The sequence below is a fragment of the Leucopleurus acutus genome (genome assembly GCF_964270905.1).
Source record: "Leucopleurus acutus genome assembly, chromosome: 1".
NCBI classification, from domain to species: Eukaryota; Metazoa; Chordata; class Mammalia; order Artiodactyla; family Delphinidae; genus Leucopleurus; species Leucopleurus acutus.
Genome location: NC_139142.1, coordinates 34200840 through 34224943, shown reverse-complemented (window position 1 = coordinate 34224943; position 24104 = coordinate 34200840). Strand labels below are relative to the sequence as shown.

The following is a 24104-nucleotide window of genomic DNA, read 5'->3' as shown; positions in this document are numbered from 1 at the left end:
TTCTCTTAAATTTTTTGCTTTTTCCTATTTCTTTTTGTATGCTGCTTGGTTAATTTTTCTACAACTATAGATTAAAGTACAAATATATTTTCTTCCAACTTGCAATCCAGTGTGGTTTTAAAAGTTATCTTTGTGCAATCTTTGAACGTAAGCCTGCTTATTATATTTTATTTTAAAGTAATTTGAAATGTAGTACCAGGTATCTGTAAGTCATTTCTTGGTTAGGAGAATATTTCATATTTTGAGAAATAAGTGATAGATTTAATTTTAATACACTCAACACAAATGTGTTAAGTGTAGGAAACATGAAAAGTTATAGTAAGTTATAAGGTTGTTATTGTCAGTCAAATCTTCAGTTTTTGGATATACTCAGTTTTAAGTTTTCATTTTAAAATGAAGTATATTAGCTTTGTATCAGACATTTTTTTTCCTGTTTATAATTTGCTAACACATCAGACTACAACAGTACTCCCTTAAAGTTGTATGAGTCTCCCTGCCAGTGTTTTGATTAATATACACATGCCAGGAGACAACTTCTCAGCCTTTTTCACAGCCAGAAACAGCAACCTTGTGTTAAATGAGGGAAGGATGGGGCAACTGATTTATTTCTTTGAGAGGGAGCCTTCAGTTTCCAAATGATACATCATCATTTATCTGTGAGTAGAGGAAATTCTCCTTAAAGAATTGAAAATGTGATTGGAAAGGTTAGATACTTTAATTATCTGGGTGGTGGTTTTTAATGAACATATTTATAAATTCGGCACTGTATAATAATAAAAATGCAGGGATGGAATTAATAGAAAATATTCAGAAAGGATAAACTGAATTTTCTTATTTAAAAGCAGTTAGAATCTTATTGAAAATTAGAAAATAGTGATGTGGAAATTTCAAATGAATGATTAATATTAGTAGTATAAATTATAAGAATTTTGATATATTAGGGAGGCTTTCCGTAAAATTGGCACGAGTTATTCAAACTTGCTTTGCTACAAATACAATATCATTGTCTTGTTCTCTTTCATAAGTAAAGCAAGCTACCCTGTGAGAAAAATTCTGAGAAAAGAGCAGAATGCAGGTAGGATGAGGTAGAGTAGGATCATCTTCAGATGTCTTTAGATTATAGAATTCACTGTTTGATTGATTTTTATGGTCAAAGATAAGTAATTTGGGGCCAGGATTGTGGACAAGTAAATATAGTAGACAGAATATTTAAAGGGAATAAACTAGGAAACATTGCTATCTATCATGGATGTCACTGTATGATTATCACACTTTTGAAGAGACCTTAGGAAAGGCATACACACCCACCCATCACACAACCATGGTGAGCTATCTGTTTTGTGGCTAATAAGGAGATTCTTGAAATTTGTGATTAGGGGCTTTCTGATTTACACCAGATGCTACTAGTGTTAAGAAAAAATAAAAAAGACACACCAAGGGGAAGAAAACTAGGATGAATAAAATATTTTCGTAATATTAATAATACCATGTTTCAGTCTTTATTAGTATCTACATATTTTTTGCCAGGTGTCTCTGAATATTCAGACTTTTAAGTCAAGAGTATTCTTGTGTTTGATGTTATAAAATAAAATATTTCTTCCACATTTGTTTCTGATGTTATTTGACTTTTGATTGACCGTGGGAAATGCTGGAATTTTGCTGGCTTGTGATAAACTTTTTTTAAGATTGGCTTTTAAAATAAAGTTTATTTAAAGGCAGCAAACAAAATTCTAGTGCAAATAAACCTTGAGTTCATACATTTCTGAGAAGTTAATTATTCTTGCTATTAAATTTTTGCTCAACTGCTATAGATATTTCCAAACTTTATTAGCCATTCTTTGAGAAATTTTTTTTTTCTGGAAATGAAATGATTAGACCCATTGGTATTATGTTTAAAATGTTGGGACATTTGATGATTTTTTGATTTGTTCAGATTGCTAAAATTAGAACTAGCCTAAAATAAAGATTAAAAAATTCATTAGAATATGTGTATAGTCATGTAATGTGTGGTTATTAAATATGCATAATGCTACTGAAAAATAATTAACTGCTATACCATTTAGTCTTTGACACAATGTATCAAAACTTCATTCCACCTCTTAAGTATTAATAGGTTTTAACTTTTTCCCTTTGCAAAGACTTGAATCAGTTTGTGTTCAGAAATGCATGATATCATTACATATTGGTACAGGGATGCCTGGAGTCAAATGTAGAGTTTAAATACTTTTTACCTTCACTTGCTGTTGACCTTTGACAAGTTACTTAAGTTTCCTGAGCCTCAGTTTCTGTATTTTCTTGAGGATCAAGTGAAAACACATATATAAACATGTTGCACATTGTAAGTTTGACTAAAATTTAACTTTTGTAAGGACCAGAAGCTACCAGAGATCATCTAACCTTTTAGTCCATGAAATTAGTTTGTGGATCTTAACCAGTAATTTTTTGTTTCATTTTTTTAAAATAACAGCTTTACTATACCATAAAATTCACTCTTTTAAAGTGTACAATTCATGAGTTTTTAGTACATTCACAAGATTGTGCAGCCATCACCATTGTGTAGAGTGTTTCCATTACCTCAGAAAGAAACTCTGGACCCATAAGCGTTCACTCTCTATTCTCTCCTCCCCCTAACTCCTGACCACCCTAATCTACTTTCTGTGTATTTGTTTATTTGGGACATTTCATCTAACTGAATCATACAGTATGTGGCATTTTGTAACTGGTTTCTTTTCACATAGCATAATGTCTTCAGGGTTCATCTGTGTTGTAGTATGAACCATTACTTCATTCCTTTTTATAGCTGAATAATATTCCACTGTATGGAAATACCATGTTTTGTTTATCCATTCATCTGTTGGTGGAATGTTTGGGTTGTTTCTACCTTTTAGCTATTGTGAATAGTGCTGTTACAAATATTCACATATAATTTTTGTTTAAACATCTGTTTTCAATTCTTTGGAGTATATACCTACGAGTGGAATTGCTGGATCAAATGGTAATTGTGTTTTAACTTATTGAGGAACTGCCATATGTTCCCCAGTACCTGCACTATTTTACCTTTTCATCAGCAGCATGAGAGGGTTACAGTTTCTCTACATTCTTGCTTCTATTTGTTATTATATCAATATGTCTTTTTAATTTTAGCCATCCTATCAACCAGTAATTTTTTTTTTTTTTTTTTTTTGGCGGTACGCGGGCCTCTCACTGTTGTGGCCTCTCCCGTTGCGGAGCACAGGCTCCGGACGCGCAGGCTCAGCGGCCATGGCTCACGGGCCTAGCCGCTCTGCGGCATGTGGGATCTTCCCGGACCAGGGCACGAACCCGTGTCCCCTGCATCGTCAGGCGGACTCTCAATCACTACGCCACCAGGGAAGCCCAACCAGTAATTTTTTTAAGAACTAGAAAAAAATAGAAGATATTAAGGTATATTATATTGCATGTAAGTATTTATAAATTTTTATCTCAAATAGGGATGTATATACTGGGTTGAGAAATTTAAAAATACACATTTTTAATGGATCACTAACGAAAGTTTGAGAAATAATATCCAAGTCAAACCCACTCATTTTATAGAAAGGCCCAGAGACTTGAGATGGATTTTCCAGTGATATATATTGCAGCTAGTAAGTGATCCAAGTCATAACTAGGACCCAGGTATTCTGCCTTCAAATTTGGGTCTTTTTCTTGCTCACCAAACTCATTTCAGTTTTGTCCAGAGAAAAATCATGAAGCTTCTGTACTTGATTGAATAGTAGTCATTTCAATGATATTTTTCCATTGTCTTATATTTAGGGCTAAGGTTTTTGCTCTGCCATCTCTCTCAACTGTCTTTGCTTGTATGCTTGTCTAGAATTTCTTTTTAATTTGTAATGCAATTTTTTAATGATTAATTACTGTTCAGGGTGTTTCATGAGCTTCTCGTTATTTTTAATAAATGCAGTTTAACCTAGTCCACTGAAAACCAAAGCTCAGAGATCTGAATTTTATGTCCTTAAATTTAAAAAGAAAAAAAGAAAAAGGAAAGACAATCCATCCCTACTTAAGTAAAGATTTCCTAAATGAACATTCGAATTTCGAGTCAGTGGATAGATGTACTGGAAACTGGTATAATCTCCTCATACTCAATACTATTAAGTTCCTCATCTGAATAGTCAATTTGACTGTACAGTTTAGGGGAAAAGAAGAAATCTTTAAAAGTGTTCAGGAAAAAGTCATGAAGTTGGTTGAAATATAGAAATTTCTGAGGATAGGTTAAGAGAATTGGTATTATTAAACAATGAAACGGAAGAATATTAATGCTAGAATAGATATGTAGAAACTGTTTTCATGTGGGGTAAATGATAGCAGTAAGTGAAAATAACAAAGCTAATCCAAGGTAGATGGTTATCTCCATTGCTTTGAAAGATCTCCAGAAACGGAGATTCCGTAGCTTCCTTGAGTAATTTTATTGTTTACCCTTACTGCCAAACAATTCTCCAGAGTCTTGGGTGTTTGAAGATAGAATTTTCAGATAGAGCAACTCTTGGTGATTGCTTTCTGTTGCCCATTTTAGAGTCTTCATTCTTTTATATTTTAGGCAGCCAGGAGAGGGCCAAGAGGAGAGGAGAGTGTTGGGGGGTGGATTTGTGGGCTTATGTGTGTGTTTGTATTTATCTGATTAATTGTATCCCAAAGCCAAATGTAAGTGATTTTTCTTGCTTTTAGATAATATGTCTTCTCTTTTAACATAAATAATCAAGATTTAACTGTTGTATGAAACGTTAGAGGAAATGGAAACTTAAAACAATGTCTACTGAACATCAAATAAGAGGAAATAGATCAAACTGCAGGACAAGGCATTTGAACTAGATATAAAGAACTTGCTTCTAGGGAAGTTGCTACAGACTGGAGTTTATCACCAAAGCCAGATTTGCCATGCCTGCCTTTGCCTTCCCCTCAGCACAGTGTCTGTCCTCATTTCTGTCTTCCCTCCATCCTGCCTTGTTCTGGGTACTGCTCTTCCTCCGTAACCCCTTCTTTGTTCACTCCCCGCTCTACACCTGTGTCATTCTTTCTTGCTAGCCCTGTGTTCTTTATTTATCTCTCTACTTCTCTGTCCATGTGGTTCTTTTTCCTTGTGCCTGTTGTGTCTCTGTGTATGGGAATGGGGAAGGGAGCCTCTGATATCTGTATATGGGGAGTCTCTGTTCTCTCTCTAGTCTGTCCTCTCTTTGTTGTCTATCTTCATCATTATTATAAAAGAGGGTACATATTTGACAGGATGGATTTAGCTGCATCTGATTAGATTTTTCAAATTTCCTCTGGAATTGCGAAGAACTTAGGTGGTTTTCGTTTAAGTAGCATGTAATCTAATTACTACATCATACAATGGAACATTTCTTATGTGTAGAAAATTTGCTGTTTTGCATAATATGTATTTGTAAAATGCTTTTAAAGATATACCATATAGAAACAAAGTTTTTTAAACCTACAACAAAATACCTTTTGAAATTAAGAATTTTTATATGAAACTAAAATGAACGTGTGTCAGAATGAGAATCCCAGAGTTGATATTGCCAACAATTATTTTTCATTATGACATCATACTTAATGCCAAAGAAAAGACCTTTTGTCAGAATTCCATTCAGAATTTTCCAATAAAATTTATCATAATCAGTATTTTAAGACTAATGCGATAGATATTTTTTGCTTTCTCTGTGACCTTAAAACTTTATTGGGCAGAGGCAGCATCATTTTTAATTTCCATTAAATTGATAAACCCTCTGATGAAATTCATGTCTTTATAAATAAGTTTATATCATTTACTGTTTCATATTTCCTTTTACATATTTATTTGTTTCAGCTACATATGGTTTAATCCATATCTTCTTGTCAAGCTATATATTTATATTTAATGAAGTCTTAAAAACTGTGATTGTCTAGTAACTTAATCTGTTCTGTTTGTTCATTAAACATTTGTCATTGAAACATATTTGAACCTGAAGCATGAGAGTACTTGGGGAGCTTTCCTGCCTAAGAATGCTATCTGGAAAATTTCCCAGCTAAATTGTCCATGAAAGCAGATATGGAATTTATCTGAAAACTTCCCATTTAAATCATAAGTTATCAATTTTGCTGAACTAATTAGTTACCCAGGCTAGTGCTACACTATCAAAGATGTTTTTACAATATTTCTCAAAAAGATACATAGCCTCTACATTCACAAGAACTGCAGTTTTGGTTTCTTTTGCTGAACTTTTACAGTGTACTGCCTAGCATACTATTGTGATGTTAGAGTTGAAATAAAATACTCTGAGAAAATATTTGAAGCATAAGACACTTGGTTAAAACAGCAGAAATAAAATGCAACAGTATTATAAAAGTAGCATTTGGAGGGTGTATTATATGTGTGAACATGTACAAACACAGTTAACTAGAGGAAATTCTTCGTACAGGTACATGGTAAAATAGAATGTGTAAGCTCCTCTAAATACTAGTCAGTGTACATTGCATGCTGCTATATTGGGCAGAAAGACACTTTAGGACAGCTTTTCTAAAGCAGATAAATGACATGTCACAATCAAGCCCTAAAATCTAAAAAAGAAACAAAAATTTATCCTTTTTTAAGCCCTTGGTATGGCAGAAAAAGCACTGCCTTAGAAGTTCAAAAAGATTCTTCACCCAGGTGCCATTTTTCTGTATGACTTCATTTTCTCCATCTGTAGAGATTTGCTCTGAACTATGTATGTCTCAGGTTTTGGTGGGTTTTTTTAAATTGGGAAAAGTTTCTCAGATTTTATGAGGATTAAATAAAATAATATATATGTATATATGCCTGTAATACAGATATTGTTCTATGTCTTTCTATTCAGTATTGACAGTGACTAGTGTGTAATTCAGGCCAAATACATATTTGTAGTTTTTCAACTACAAATAACGGGTTGGTGATATTTCATTGTGAAAGCTGAGCTTAAGTGCAAATGATCTCAATTTAGTCTGGCAACATTGATTAATGCAATAAGTCTGGAGACAACTCCTAAAAAAAGATAATTTCAGTGAAAACACTTTTTACTAATTAAACAGAAATGTGAATAGGACTTCATAGAGGTTAGTGAATTTGTAAAGGATGATAATTAACAAGTTTAAATTGGTCTTGATGCTAACCTACAAAATTTGAACCTTAAGCCCAGTTAAAGTTGTTATTTCTGGCACTTGGCATGGTCCTTAAGTTCTCCTGATAGCCTTTACTTAAGTAGATAGGTACTAAGTCAACAGCCTCTTTGGGACTCAGTTGTATTGTTCTTCTGCCTTCAGCCTTCCTATTTCCTATAGATCTTATCTTGGTCCCTGATCTCCTGAGAGAAAGACATTTCCAGTTTGACCCTGAGATTTTTTTTTCTTTTCTGGATTTTAAACTGTCCCGGATGGTCTTTAATGTCTTTAGAATTCCTCAGTATGAACACAATATGAAAAAATTGACCAGATTTACTCTTCCTCTGGAACCTGTATTCCTTACCTAACTTCCTATCAACACGAGAAGCCTACTGATTTTTTAGAATTTTTTTCTTTTTTTTTTTTTGGCTGCGTTGGGTCTTCATTGCTGCACGTGGGCGTTTTCTAGTTGCGGCGAGCGAGGCCCACTCTTCTTGTGGTGCGCAGGCTTCTCATTGGGTGGCTTCTCTTGATGCGGAGCACGGGCTCTAGGTGCGCAGGCTTCAGTAGTTGTGGCACACGGGCTCAGTAGTTGTGGCTCGTGGGCTCTAGAGCGCAGGCTCAGTAGTTGTGGCTCAGGGGCTTAGTTGCCCCGCGGCATGTGGGATCTTCCCGGACCAGGACTCGAACCTGTGCCCCCAGCATTGTCAGGTGATCGATTCTTAACCACTGCGCCACCTGGGAAACCCCTCTTAGAACTTTAAAGCAATCATCCCTTTTGGGTTAACCACAAAATTTCCTGTTGCCTGGGCTTCCCTGGTGGCGCAGTGGTTGGGAGTCCGCCTGCCGATGCGGGGGACGCGGGTTTGTGCCCCGGTCTGGGAGGATCCCACATGCCGCGGAACGGCTGGGCCCGTGAGCCATGGCCGCTGAGCCTGCGCGTCCGGAGCCTGTGCTCTGCGGCGGGAGAGGCCAAGACAGTGAGAGGCCCACGTACCGCAAAAAAAAAAAAAAAAAAAAAAAAAAAAAATTCCTGTTGCCTCTCTGTGCTGCATCTCAGCTGTTAACTGATATCGTGAAATAAGGCCATTGATCTCCAGTTTTATCTCTCATTAAGCCATCCCTAGTTTAGATTACCCTACCTTACTTTTCCTATTTCCTTGCTGGCTTATGACTACAGTATTTTATTTGTGCGTAAAATATTCTAAAAATGAAAATTCTATGCTGTGTTTACTACGGAAGTAAGAGAGGGCAACAAAAGGAAATACTGAATAGTTGCAAAGGAGGAACTAGAATAACTATAAAGCAGACACAAAAATTCAATACAGCAATCAAGGTTATTTAGTATAGAAGAAAATAGGTGTGAGTGCTTTAGTTATTCCCAAGTATATCATGTCTTAAAATATTACAATAACTGCTGTTAATAAAGCCTGTAAGTCATTGGTTCTTAACCAGAAGGGTACATAGTCAACTTTAAAAATATATATATATATATATATATATATATAAAATTAAAGAAGACACAGGAGATTCTGATTGTGTTTGAAGTAGAACTCAGGACATAAATATCTTTGTAAATTTCCTTAGTGATTCTCATAAATATCCTTGATTAAAAACCATTGTTCTGATACAGCAAGAAAATTTAGTACATTCTGCTTAAGACTGCAGGGATATTTATATAATCTCTGTAATTCTAGTCATTAAGGAAAATAATCTAGTAGAAAAATGGTCAAAAGATAAGGAGAAAATCGATGAAAGAAGAAATGTTAACCTTGTGAAAATACATTAAATGTCAGTACTAGACAAAGAAATACGTTTTCCTAACCAGATCACCAAAAGTGAAAAATTTGGGCTGTTTGTAGAAACAGGCACTCAAGTTCTTTAGTGGTAGGAGTATGAGTTAGTACAAATCTGTAGGGCAGTTTGGCAATATGTATCAAAGTTTTAAATGTTTTTATTATTTGATAAGTAATTTTATCCTAAGAATGAATTCTAAAGACATTGGAAAATATCAAATTACAAAACAACATTTACAATGCGACCTCTATGGTTAGGATCAGCATTTTTTACAAGTCTGAAAGGCTATATATATATAGTATGACAAAATAATACCAGTAGTTATATCTGAGAGGTATGACTACGATAAAAAATTTTTTTTTAAATGTCAGTATTTTAGTGTCTGTGGGTGGCTTTGGTACATAGAGATTATGTAGAAGTTCCTTTGTCTCTAAAATTTTAAATCCCCCTGGGCTTGAAGAGACATAGTAGGGAGTTTGTTACCTTCTGGGCTGTCTAAAGTTGCTTATTGATTTTATTCAGCAGTGAGATCCTGAAGCTCCTGGTTTTCTCATTGCCCTGACAACCAGGCTGAGCCGCTTTAAACGATTACTGAAATTTTAAACAGAAGTCTCATTATCCACTCAGAAAGTCTATAGTCTCCTTAAGATTGTAGTCAATTACCTTAACTACTTTGTTGGTTTTGTAATTCTTTTTCCTTTTAAGATATTTAAATGTTTTCCTGTTTTGCTCTAAAGATACTTTAAGGCTATTGAATTCTTTATACTCGGGGAATTCTTTATACACTTAGGTAATTCTGTGGTAACTTCTTCGAATTTGATGAAATCTGACACTCCATATTCTTCCCCCACCCCAACTTTATTGAAGTATAGTTGGCAAAAAAATTTTATATATCTAAAGTGTACAATGTGATATTGTGAAATGTTTACCACAATTAAGTTGATTAACACATCCATCACCTCACATAGTTACCTTTTGTGTGTGTGGTGAGAATGCTTAAGATGTACTCTCAGCAAATTTCAGGTATACAATACAGTATTATTGACTCTAGTCACCATTGCTGTCCATTAGATCCTCAGAACTTATTCACCTTAAAACTGACAGTTTGTACTGTTTGACCAACATCTTTAAATTTCCCCTATCTATATTCTGTCTACTCTTGTAGATAACATTAACTTATGGTTAAATTCTGGCTATTTCTCAAGTTTTATTTAGTTCTGGATCACAACTTCTTAGGTCATTCAAATGACAGTTTTGACTTTCAATTTTTTTTCCAGTTTTTTGGTACATTTTAAATTACTAAAGAGCATATATAATTTTTATAAGGAGAGCTAAAGCTGTTTTGATTTGGGGGGGAAAAGATAGGGAACTTCAGAATCAACAGAAGAGCTATTCTAACCTATAAAACATTTAACAACTGTTAACTGGTAGGATATAAGATAAATAAGAATCAGTAACTTTTCTACAGGTCCTGTGTGAAGAAAACTAACAGAAAGACTTAAACCAAGAGGTTTTCTGCTTTTTTTTTTTAATGTGACTGTATAAGACACAGATATACACAGATACTATCTACTGAAAGTTTTTCCCAGAATCATTTACAGTTTTAATTTTAGTCAGCATCTCAATAGGTTTTTCTTTCTGGATGAATAGGAAATAGAGAGTGAGGAGGTATCTTAAAAATGATTCTGTAGCTCATTTGAAGTCAAGACATTTTTGAAAAAGTAATGAGCAAGTATTTGTCATATCAATATGAGCAAAGACTATAATACTATTGTAAGAAGATTGTGGTTCTGATAGACCAGTGGACTAGAAACAGACCCTGATATATGTAAGAATTTGGTGGTATCATAAATCAGTGGAAAAGGAGGGATTATTCAATAAATGGTGTTAGAATAATTGGTTAACCATTTGGAAGAAAAGAAATGAAGTTAAAATTTCCCCTCAAATCTATAACAAAATTCCAGATAGATCGAAGTTAACTACAAAATAGAAGCCATTAGAAAATTTAAATGTAGGTAAACATTTAATGACCTAGGGGAAGGAGTTTATAAGCTTAGACAGTGAAAGAAATCACACAGGGAAAGGTGGACCATTCTTAACACAGAACAGCCGAAAACTTCTACAATAAAGGTACCACAAATGCAATTAACAGACAGATGGAAAAATTAGAAAACTATTTCGAGCAAATGTGACAAAGTGTATACATGTGCACATATCTACCTCTTGGGGGTCAGAGAAGAGATAAACTGTAGTTCTTAACCATTTTGGGATAACCCTCTTCCAGAAAAATGTATGTGCTGCACGTGCACACTAATGGGAACGTGCATATGTACACATGCCCCAGATTTTCAGTAAAATTTTAGGAGACTCACATGTTCATAGGAGTTCTTTGAACCACAAAAGAAGTGCCTGAGTAAACTTCAACCTCCCTGTTAAAGAAGTGGAAGGTTTTTAAAAATGGTAATTTTGAATATTGGTAAAAATATTGGTACTGGGATATAAGTTAGTAAAACCTCCCTAGAAAACTCTTTGGCTTTTAAAATGTCAGAATCTTATTTAAAAATTCTGTTTCTTGGAATTATTTTGAGAAACACCAGAATCTCAGACATTTTTACTGTACATAGCAGTGATCATTATGTACAGAAATGCTCATTACTTATACTAGCAAAAAATTGGAAGCACCCTGAATGCTCAACTTAGTGTATTGGTTATTATAAGTTTTAGTTTAGACATATAATAGAACATCATGGAGCCATTATAAGTTTTTTTTTTTTTAACATCTTTATTGGGGTATAATTGCTTTACAATGGTGTGTTAGTTTCTGCTTTATAACAAAGTGAATCAGCTATACATATACATATGTTCCCATATCTCTTCCCTCTTGCGTCTCCCTCCCTCCCACCCTCCCTATCCCACCCCTCCAGGCTGTCACAAAGCACCAAGCCAATATCCCTGTGCCATGCGGCTGCTTCCAACTAGCTATCTACCTTACTACGTTTGTTAGTGTGTATATGTCCATGACTCACTCTCACCCTGTCACAGCTCACCCTTCCCCCTCCCCATATCCTCACGTCCGTTCTCTAGTAGGTCTGCGTGTTTATTCCTGCCTTACCCCTAGGTTCTTCATGACATTTTTTTTTTCTTAAATTCCATATATATGTGTTAGCATACGGTATTTGTCTTTTTCTTTCTGACTTACTTCACTCTGTATGACAGACTCTAGGTCTATCCACCTCATTACAAATAGCTCAATTTCGTTTCTTTTTATGGCTGAGTAATATTCCATTGTATATATGTGCCACATCTTCTTTATCCATTCATCCGATGATGGGCACTTAGGTTGTTTCCATCTCCGGGCTATTGTAAATAGAGCTGCAATGAACATTTTGGTACATGACTCTTTTTGAATTTCGGTTTTCTCAGGGTATATGCCCAGTAGTGGGATTGCTGGGTCATATGGTAGTTCTATTTGTAGCCATTATAAGTTTTTTAAAGACTGTTTGGTGATGTGGGAAAACAATGAAAATGCCCTGTTAAATGAAAAAAGGAAATGCAGTACGATTTTTTTTTTAAGTTGTTTCTAAGTGATGGGACTATTGGTGGTTTTAAATTTTTTATTCATTTATGTATTCTATCCTTCATTTATTTTTATAGTGATATATATTAGTTCCATAATTAAAACACTCTTGAAAAAAAGTTATTCTGTTGTATAATTTTTAAAGTCTTATTTAAAAATCAGTAAAATGACAATGATTTGACACTCAAAAATATTTGCAAGTTTTGTTTTTCTTGAAAACTTTAATTGTTATTGGTTCAAGAAATTTTATCTTAAAATACGTGTGGAATTAAGACAGAAAATTAATTTTTGGATACCTTTTCCTTCTCCTACTAGAAGTGGAAGACCTGTTTTCTTCACTTAAACATATCCAACATACTTTGGTAGATTCTCAGAGCCAGGAGGATATTTCACTGCTTTTACAACTTGTACAAAATAAAGATTTCCAGAATGCATTTAAGATATACAACGCTGTCACAGTACACATGAACAAGGCCAGTCCTCCATTTCCTCTTATCTCCAATGCGCAAGACCTTGCACAAGAGGTATGTATTCTGAACGTCTCATTGACATATACAAAGTAATTGATAGTGATAGTAAGGCAGCGTTCTTGGAAAATACTGGTATGAATATAAGGTTTGTTAGAATTACTGCTGATCACATGTTAATAATTTATTGTGTTAGGAAAAATTTGCTTACGTGTATTTTATCCTGAAAAAAATATATGCTTAGTTCACAGTCAGGGCTCTGTTTCATGAAGAGAATAGCATTAGGTTTGTATATACAACTACATATTTGCATAGTAAGAAAAATATTTGTCTAAATTACTAAAGGGGAAAAATTTTAATGTAGTATAGTTTTATTTTAAGCATTATACATTATAAACTGAGATAAATTAATACTGATGAGATTAAGTTATATTCGATAATCAGGTATCATAAATATGTAACTTCTAAGATTTGTTACTTGTAGGTATTTTGAAGTTTTTCCTCTATAGATACTGTATAGAAGGTCCAAAATAATTAAATTTTAATGTACAGTGAGAGTTTCTCATGTTAACATGCTGATATTTAAGTTCTAGTGTCTGCTGCTTGTTGATGTTTAGTGTTTAATGTGTTTTGCAAACATTTTATTTTATTTATTTTAAAAAGTATTTATTTGGCTGCGCCGGGTCTTAGTTGCAGCACGCGGCATCTTTAGTTGTGGTGTGTGGGATCTTTAGTTGCGGCATGCAGGATCTAGTTCCCTGACTGGGGATCGAACCTGGGCCCCCTGCATTGGGAGCACAGAGTCTTAACCACTGGACCACCAGGGAAGTCCCTCTGCAAACATATTTTAAATTGAAGGTTTTAAAAGGATGTAAGTAAGCCATCTCCTATTTTTGGGGGGTGGACATTCTGTCATTGTTACAGGATTTTAAGTTATTTTAAAATGAATAATTCTGGAAGCCCATCAGGTAAATCTATCTCACTGAACCCAGACACAAAACAGAAAATGGGCTGAGGGAAGGGTAGGACTTCCAGAGCTACAGACACGTAAAATAGGTTAGGAGGCACTTTTTGAATTAGCACAGAATGTATTTTCTTCATTTAGATGCTTACAGTGAGCGAAGGTCCTATGTGCAAGAGTGGCAGAGAGAAGTCTCATGTTGCTCAGGATAGGAGTGTGACCTAGGGACCTGTTCCTAGAGGGGAAATTTCCCATCTGCTAGTTAAAAGACCTAGTTGAGACCTATTCTTTGTGCTCATTTTTTATTATTGAAATTAAATATGCAGAATTTTTCATTAATAAATTATCCCTGTAGTTTTACTTATAGTTTAAATGGGTTTCCTGAAAATTCCTTATAGAGATTGAAATAGCTGACAGTACTTTGATCTTATTTATTCACAAATATAGTATAACTTTTATTGTGTAGGGTTGGGAGAAATACATAATAGATAATTGTAATCCTTCTCTTCCCATTTAGGAGGAAGGTTTGTCCAGCTAGGTACTGGGGCTTTGTTTTGTTAAGAACAGTAGGTAGAAAAGAGAATGATATAAGCAAGAGAGATTTAAATTGCTCCATTGGAAGAAAGTGACACAACAGAAAGGCTGGAAGGAAAGGAAAAAAAAAGGAGGCAACGTAGCTTTAAAGGGTTTTAGGAGTTCAGAGGCAAAGAACTAGAAGTGGCTTAAAGAGTAATGCTTTGAGAGAGAAAGAAATGGTTAAAAACGACTTTAAAAACTCATTTTCAATATTAGATTTAGCACAGTTAACATGTACATGGTTCACAATTGTAAAAGTATTGATTCTATATCAAGGAGATTTTCTCAAAGTTTGCTTTCACAGCCTTCAGTAATACTTGAGAATTGTATTGCTTTGGTGGTGGTGGGATAGTAGGTGATTAGTGACATTGGGCTGAGACTGGTCTTAAAATGAGTGCAAAATGACTAACCTAGTTGGGGCAACAACATACGGTTGTGCTACAAAGTGAATGACTTCCCCTGGAGTCGTGCATGCACAACTGTGTGGCAGCCCTGACTTGACAGTGCATAACATGTGAGAAAAGGATGTACTTGGAACTCATCAAAGAAGAGTGTTAAATCTGATAACAAAATTCTGAAGGTTAAATGGACTCATTGCTTTTATTTTACAGCTGGAAAAGCTTAACAATCACCTTATTCAACCCTTCTGTTTTATGTTTCTGAATTTTGAGGTCAGGTGAGGTTTTATGACTGGGATGAGACTAACTAGGCTATTCATATGCTCATTGCCTAATTTTTTGCTTTTTAGCATTCATCATTCCAGCTTTTTTCATATACAGTATTTAAAGGAAGAAATTACTTCATGTTTCAGTTAGTATATCATTTTTAAATGGAAATTTAATCCAAGTAAGTAAAAAAAACTCAAGAATTTGATGAAAGAATGTCTTAACACATTAGGAAGTGTTCTTTGTTTTTATAGCTTAAAATATCAGTTAAACATTAAATATCATATAATAGATAATACAGCTTCTGAAAACTTCAGATACTGAGATCCAGATTATATCTTTGACAATCCAGGATACTCATTAATAAATGTAAAACAAGTTTTTTGATTATTTTTAAAGTGCTTTTATCAAGAAAAGGTTGAGAACCTGGGTTTCGTTAAATGAACTTTTGCTTATCCAGTAAAAATGCAAGCCAACAAACTACAAAATGGTATTTGATTATTTGATTTTGAGATATTGAGGTATATACGTGTATAAGTATATATATAACAAAAACTTGCATCCAAAAGAACTGTCGCGAATTAACAAGAAAGAGACTACTTAGTTTTTTTTTAATGGGCAAAGGACTTGAACAGACACTTCACAAAAAGAGGAAACCCCAACAGCCAGTAAGTATGAAAAGTCCAGCATCGTTAGCTAATAGAGAAATGCGAATTAAAACAAAATGAGAGACTACCGCATAGACACCAAAATGACTAAAAAAATTTTTGAAAGACTGGCAGTGTTAAATCTTAATGAACTTATGGAGGAACTGAAACTCTGATAATGTTACTGGTGGAGTATAAATTGGTACTGCCACTTTGGAAAATGTTTGGAAATGTCTGCTAAAGCTAAAGTACCTATATCTGTGACCCAACATTTTTATGTCTGGGTATGTACCTGAGAGAGATGAAAACATATCCACACAAAGGCTTAAGCATAAACGTTCATAGCAGCCAGATAATCATTAGAAGCTGGAAGGAGCCCAGATGCACATCAACCAGTGAAAATTGAGTTAGACTCTCACTGTGGAAGAAAAATGAGTTAACAATCACAATCTAATGAGAAGTACTATGGTGGCAGTATGAAAAAGGTACCAAGAGCATAATGAGATGTGCCTACTTCAGTAGGGGTTGGGGAGAGGCAGACATGGCAGAGGAGGAGATTTGGGAGGAAGGAAGAAACAGAAAATTTAATATGCTAAGTCTTGAAGGACAGTTGGGAATTTACCTGAAAGCCCAAGAAAGAAGAAAAGCCTTTCCACTGGCAAAGGGTTCAAAGATAGTAGTGACTGAGAAAGCATGGCATGTTTATTGCACAATGAGTAAGGAGTAGGATATGATTTTCAAGATAGAGTCCAGATCCTGAAGGCCAGATAAGCCATATTAATAAGTTTAAATTTTCTTACGATGGATCCACATTGGTAAACATTTTAAAATAATTAAATTACATGAATAGATGAAAGGAGAAAACCATATGATCAACTTGATGCAGAAAAGACATCTGAAAAAAAATTAATACCTTTTCCTTGATAATGAGAATTCTTAGAAAACCAGGTACATTTTGTTAACTTGATAAAGAACAATATCAGAAACTAATAGGGAGCATCTTACCTAATGATGAAACACCCAACATGTTGCTTTTTTTTTTAAATTTTTGTCTGCATTGGATCTTTGTTGCTGCGCGTGGGCTTTCTCTAGTGGCAGTGAGCAGGGGCTGCTCTTCATTGCGGTGCGCGGGCTTCTCATTGCGGTGGCTTCTCTTGTTGTGGAGCACAGGCTCTAGGCGCGTGGGCTTCAGTAGTTGTGGCACGCAGGCTCAGTAGTTGTGGCCTCAGGCTCTAGAGCGCAGGCTCAGTAGTTGTGGTGCACGGGCTTAGTTGCTCCATGGCATGTGGGATCTTCCCAGACCAGGGCTCGAACACGTGTTCCCTGCATTGGCAGGCAGATTTTTAACCACTGTGCCACCAGGGAAGTCCCCAGCATGTTGCTTTTTAAGCCTGGAATAATAAAAGGAATCTACAGACTCTCACCACTAGTATTCAACATTTTTCTGGAGGTACTAGCTAGTGCAGTAAAACAAGAAAAAGTCATGAAATATAATGTTGTAGGGGAACAGGGAAAATGTGAATAAGTTTAATTAGTTACTTTGAAAAACTAAAACCTTGATTCCTTTGGTAGTCAACATGAGGCCTATTAAAGTATAGATAAAATGTGTATACACACAGATATCCTATTTGAAAATGCAGGTAAAGAGATATTGAGAGAAATAATAAATTATTAACAAGGCTATATCTGGGTGGTGGATATATAGGTAATTTTCTTGTTTAGATGTTGATGTGTTTCTCAAATTTAATACACAAAAGCCACTAAAGGAGAGTTCAAAGCAAGAAATTTATAAGTGATTGCAGAGCTACCGAAGGATTTTAAACAAGAGTTTGATATAAACAGGCTTCCAGTTTAAAGTATTATTCTGATAACATTGTGGGAGATGTGTGAGATCAAGAATGGAGTCCGGCTTAGAGTATGGAGGCTAGTGTAATTGTCCAGATGTAAGATTTTGAACAGCCATTGAACATGAAGTGAAGAAATATTTCAGTAGGAAATTAGGGCTTCCCTATGGTGCAGTGGTTAAGAATCTGCCTGCCAATGCAGGAGACACGGGTTTGAGCCCTGGTCTGGGAAGATCGCACATGCCACGGAGCAGCTAAGCCCATGCGCCACAACTACTGAGCCTGCGCTCTGGAGCCTGTGTGCCACAACTGCTGGAGCCCACGCACCTGGAGACTGTGCTTTGCAACAAGAGAGGCCACCGCAATGAGAAGCCTGCTCACTGCAACGAAGAGTAGCCCCCGCTCACTGCAACTAGAGAAAGCCCGCGTGCAGCAATGAAGACCCAACGCAGTAAAAAATAAACAAATAAATAAATTAATTTTAAAAATAATTAATATCAAATTGAAATAGTTATATTGTTATAAAACCGTATGACTAGCATGATCTCATTCTGGTAAAAGTAAGAAGTAAAGGATATACACAAAGATTTTCTCATGGTTATGAGGTTATGGGTGTATTGTTTTTGATAACCAACTTTATTGAGATATAATTTACATACACTTAAAATTGGTATGCTTCATTATATAGTTCAATATTTTTGGCACATGTATACACCTGTGTAATCTACCACCACAATCAAGTTATAGAAACATTGTGAATGCATAAAGCTCCCTTAATTTCTTTTGTAGACAGTAACCACTTCCCGCTCCCCAGACCCTAGGCAACCAGTGATCTGTTTTCTGTTTTTACAGATTTGTCTTTTCTGGAAATTTCATATAAATGGAATAAAATAATATGTAGTCTTTTATATCTGACTTGTTTTGTTTAGTATAATGTTTTTCAAATTCATCAGTGTGTTGCATGTATTTAGTAGTTTGAACTTCTTGTTGAGTAGTATTCCATCGTATGCATATCCTACAATTTGTTTAACCACTTTCCTATTGGTGGATATTTAGGTTATTTCCATTTTATTATTCTAGCAGATGTGTAACAGTATCTTGTTTTAGTTTGCATTTCCATACGTTGAGCATTTTTTCATAAGCTGTTTCCCTATCTTCTTTTGGAAAATATTTTGATCTTTTTCCCATTTTAAAAATCATATTGTAAATTTTATTGAGTTGTAAGAGTTCTTAATGTACTCTAGTTACAAGTCCTCCTGTCAGATGTATATCTCTTGGTGAATATTTTGGTAAAAACAAGTATAAGAATATAGGAGGATATATACCAAATGATTATCCCTAGGTTTGGGGATTATGGTGAGTTTTATTTCCTTCTTTTGGATTATCTGTTTTCTGATTTTTCACATTTAACATATACCATTTCTGTAATTAAAAAAAAATTAGTTTAAAATGCTCTGAAGGAAAATAGAGAAGGTATTTTAGCTAGAGAAGAGTACAAGATCAAGAGAGAACTTTTTTTTTTTAAAGATAAGAGATTAGAGCATTTTTATAGCCTAATGGAAAGGAGCCAGTATGATGTAAGAATAGCCTTTTAATTCCTTAGGCCTCTGTAGAAGTAGCTCATGTTGTATGTTGACACTAAAATAGGCAACAACTGGATTAATAGGGGAAGGAAATAAACACTTAACAGGAGTTGAAATTTCTTTAGAAGGGACTATCTCAGAGGTGCTAGGAACTTATTTAAAAGTAAAAATAGGAGGGAATTCCCCTGCAGTCCAGTGGTTAGGACTTGGCACTTTCACTGCCATGGCCCCAAGTTCAATCCCTGGTCGGGGAACTAAGATCCTGCAAGCTGTGCAGTGCAGCCAAAATAAATAAATAAATAAAAAGGTAAAGATAGGAAAAAAGTATCTATACATAAAATCATTGAGTTGACTTTGTACATTTTGTTCAAAGTGCATTTCTAATCCAAAATCTCCTTTCTCTCTCAGGATTACTTTCTTAGGGACTATAAATTTCATTTTAAATTAACTGGGATATGATATATTTAAAAAAGAAAAGTACCCTATTTTAAAAATCAGCATTTAATTATTCACAGTTTTGGATTACTGCACTCGACCATTAGTAAGACTTTAATCGAATTCTTGCAAAAGATAATAATTGCTATGCCCCCCTGTTTATACATATAGAACTTTACATTTAGAAACATGTTTTTCTAGGTACCAAAACCAGAGGACAGGCTAATTTTGATGCTGTCATTGCTGTGATCTACTTGTGGTCAAATTAGTTAATCCCAAAATTATCATCTCTTAGGTTTGATAGGGGAATTACTTTAAAAATTATTTAAAATAACCATAAGAGGTATTAGAGAATTACTAGATTCCTGTTCTAATCATGAGTTACTTTTTAAAAAATTAATTAATTTAATTTTGGCTGCGTTGGGTCTTTGCTGCTGTGCACAGGCTTTCTCTAGATGCGGCAAGAGGGGGCTACTCTTTGTTGCAGTGCACGGGCTTCTCACTGAGGTGGCTTCTCTTGTTGTGGAGCACGGGCTTTAGGCGCGTGAGTTTCAGTAGTTTTAGCACCGGGCTCAGCAGTTCTGGCTCGCGGACTCCAGAGTACAGGCTCAGTTGTTGTGGTGCACAGGCTTAGTTGCTTCGCAGCATGTGGGATCTTCCTAGGCCAGGGATTGAACCTGTGTCCCCCACACCGGCAGGCAGATTCTTAACCACTGCGCCACCAGGGAAATCCCAATCGTGAGTTAGTTTTATTAAAAAATTATACTATATATTAATTTACTTCTATATGTTTTCATTGATGATGATAATTTTGGCTTTGTTAATCTGCATTGCTGCAAAGTGCTCTTTTTGGTACTCGAGTTAGGAAGCACAGAAAGGAAGAAAATCAGAGGTATTAATAATGAAAACATATATAGTATAATCTTTGAGGAAAACTAGTCCACAGAGCAAATTTGTACCTTTAAATATTTATGGTAGAAAAAAAGATGGAAAATAATTCGACTGAACATACAGCTCAAGTGATTAGAAATTGAAAAGGGAAATAAACTAAAGCAGAAAAAAGGAATTAAATTATTTAAATGGAAAGAACAATAGATTTAACATCAAAAGCTGGTTTTTTGACAAGTACAAGAAAATAGAGAAACCTTTGACCAGTTAGATGAAGAAAAAATACTAATAACATTAGGAAAGAAAAAAGAAGCATAGATGCAAACACAGGAGAGTAAAAAAATATAATTGCAACTTTATGTCACTAAATGTGAAAGTGCTGTCAAGTGGGTGGTTTTTGTAAGAAAATATTAATTGCCAAAAGTGACTTAAGAAAAGGTAACCAAAAAAAGTAGTAACTATAGATAAAATTGAAAGTTGGAAATTCACCCCTAAAATAAACTACCAGGCCCAGATAATTTTACAAGCTCTATCAAAACATTAAGGAACATATGAGTCTTACGTTAAATAAACTGTTTTCTTGTATAAATGTTGACTATTTCCCAGCTCATTGTGCTAGAATAGTATAGATACTAAAAACAGTAGTTCTGTAACCAGTGTATATGACTATGCTCACCAAGTCTCTAATCCAGTTTATGAACATTAATATAGAAATCTTAAAATGTGAGTAACTCACATCTAGAAATATATTAAGGTAATAATTTACTATGTGCTAGGTAGTGTGCTAAGCAGTTTATGTGGATTATCTCAATCTTTTAAGAACCTTACATTGTAGGCACCAATCTACAGGTGAGGAAACAAAGACTAAAAAAAATTCTTCATAATCAAGTGGAGTTTATCCTAGGAGTGCAAGAATTGCTTGACTTGGGTAAATTTTTTAATGTGATTCACTGTAGTATGGTGGTTGTTTCATTAGTCCAATATAAATTTATATGTTAGTCTGTAACTCTTTAAAATGTCATCTCTGATTTAAAATCTAGTTATATAAACATATGATTAAAACACTATAAAATAGCAACATAACTGTTAGAACAGTTCTTCCCTTATATAATCATTATTAGTCTCTTTTACATAGTATGTTTGCAGAAATTTTCAAGAAGGAAATACCTCATTCATAGGCATAAATAAAAATGCTATTGTCAATCAGGTAACAAGATTGAAAACTCTGTGAGAAAAAAATACTTTTTTAAAGTTATAATTATCTTTAGTGCTTTTCTTTCTTACAAGTAGTTTTTACAATTTTTTTTGAATTTTTATTTTATTTATTTTTTTAAGCAGCAGGTTCTTATTAGCTATCCATTTTATACATATTAGCGTATGTATGTCAATCCCAATCTCCCAATTCATCACACACACACCCCACCACCACTTTCCCCCCTTGGTGTCCATATGTTTGTTCTCTACATCTGTGTCTCAATTTCTGCCCTGCAAACCAGTTCATCTGTACCATTTTTCTAGGTTCCACATATATGCGTTAATATACAATATTTGTTTTTCTCTTTCTGATTTACTTCAGTCTGTAGATCCATCCATGTCTCTAAAAATGACCAAATTCTGTTCCTTTTTATGGCTGAGTAATATTCCATTCTGTATATGTACCACATCTTCTTTATCCATTCGTCTGTCGATGGGCATTTAGGTTGCTTCCATGACCTGGCTATTGTAAATACTGCTGCAATGAACATTGGGGTGCACGTGTCTTTTTGAATTATGGTTTTCTCAGGGTATATGTCCAGTAGTGGGATTGCTGGGTCATATGGTAGTTCTATTTTTAGGTTTTTAAGGAACCTCCATCCATACTGTTCTCCATAGTGGCTATATCAATTTACATTCCCACCAACAGTGCAGGAGGGTTCCCTTTTCTCCACACCCTCTCCAGCATTTGTTGTTAGTAGATTTTCTGATGATGCCCATTCTAACTGGTGTGAGGTGATACCTCATTGTAGTTTTGATTTGCATTTCTCTAATAATTAGTGATGTTGAGCAACTTTTCATGTGCTTCTTGGCCATCTGTATGTCTTCTTTGGAGAAATGTCTATTTAGGTCTTCTGCCCATTTTTGGATTGGGTTGTTTGATTTTTTAATATCAAGGTGCATGAGCTGTTTATATATTTTGGAGATTAATCCTTTGTCTGTTGATTGGTTTGCAAATATTTTCTCCCATTCTGAGGGTTGTCTTTCTGTCTTGTTTATAGTTTCCTTTGCTGTGCAAAAGCTTTTAAGTTTCATTAGGTCCCATTTGTTTATTTTTGTTTTTATTTCCATTACTCTAGGAGGTGGGTCAAAAAAGATCTTGCTGTGATTTATGTCAAAGAGTGTTCTTCCTTTGTTTTCCTCTAAGAGTTTTTATAGTGTCCAGTCTTACAATTAGGTCTCTAATCCATTTTGACTTTATTTTTGTATATGGTGTTAGAGAGCGTTCTAATTTCATTATTTTACATGTAGCTGTCCAGTTTTCCCAGCACTACTTATTGAAGAGACTGTCTTTTCTCCACTGTATGTCCTTGCCTCCTTTGTCATAGATTAGTTGGCCATAGGTGTGTGAGCTTATCTCTGGGCTTCCTATCCTGTTCCATTGATCTGTATTGCTGTTTTTGTGCCAGTACCATATTGTCTTGATTACTGTAGCTTTGTAGTATAGTCTGAGGTCAGGGAGTCTGATTCCTCCAGCTCCGTTTTTTTCCCTCAAACAGCTTTGGCTATTCGGGGTCTTTTGTGTCTCCATACAAATTTTAGGATTTTTGGTTCTAGTTCTGTAAAAAATGCCATTGGTAATTTGATAGGGATTGCATTGAATCTATAGATTGCTTTGGGTAGTATAGTCATTTTCACAATATTGATTCTTCCAAGAACATGGCATATCTCTCCATCTGTTTGTATCATCTTTAATTTCTTTCATCAGTGTCTTATAGTTTTCTGCATACAGGTCTTTTGTCTCCCTAGGTAGGTTTATTCCTAGGTATTGTATTCTTTTTGTTGCAGTGGTAAATGGGAGTGTTTCCTTAATTTCTCTTTCAGAGTTTTCATCATTCGTGTATAGGAATGCAAGAGATTTCTGTGCATTAATTTTGTATCCTGCAACTTTACCAAATTCATTGATTAGCTCAAGAAGTTTTCTGGAGGCATCTTTAGGATTCTCTATGTATAGTATCATGTCATCTGCAAACAGTGACAGTTTTACTTCTTCTTTTCCAATTTGTATTCCTTTTATTTCTTTTTCTTCTCTGATTGCCATGGCTGGGACTTCCAAAACTATGTTGAATAATAGTGGCGAGAGTGGACATCCTTGTCTTGTTCCTGATCTAAGAGGAAATGCTTTCAGTTTTTCACCATTGAGAATGATGTTTGCTGTGGGTTTGTTGTATATGGCCTTTATTATGTTGAGGTAGGTTCCCTCTATGGACACTTTCTGGAGAGTTTGTATCATAAATGGTTGTTGAATTTTGTCAAAAGCTTTTTCTGCATCCATTGAG

General features: G+C 34.8%; 1 protein-coding gene across 2 annotated transcripts in view; it reads left to right on the top strand.

The window, feature by feature from the left end:
• The window catches only part of PALS1 (protein associated with LIN7 1, MAGUK p55 family member), a 103581-nt gene that overhangs the window by 38838 nt on the left and 40639 nt on the right, over window positions 1–24104 (top strand). For both annotated transcript variants that reach the window (XM_082854502.1, XM_082854501.1), the window contains exon 4: window positions 12821–13029. In XM_082854502.1, the coding sequence (XP_082710628.1) occupies window positions 12821–13029 (209 nt within the window). The remainder of the gene's footprint in view (window positions 1–12820; window positions 13030–24104) is intronic.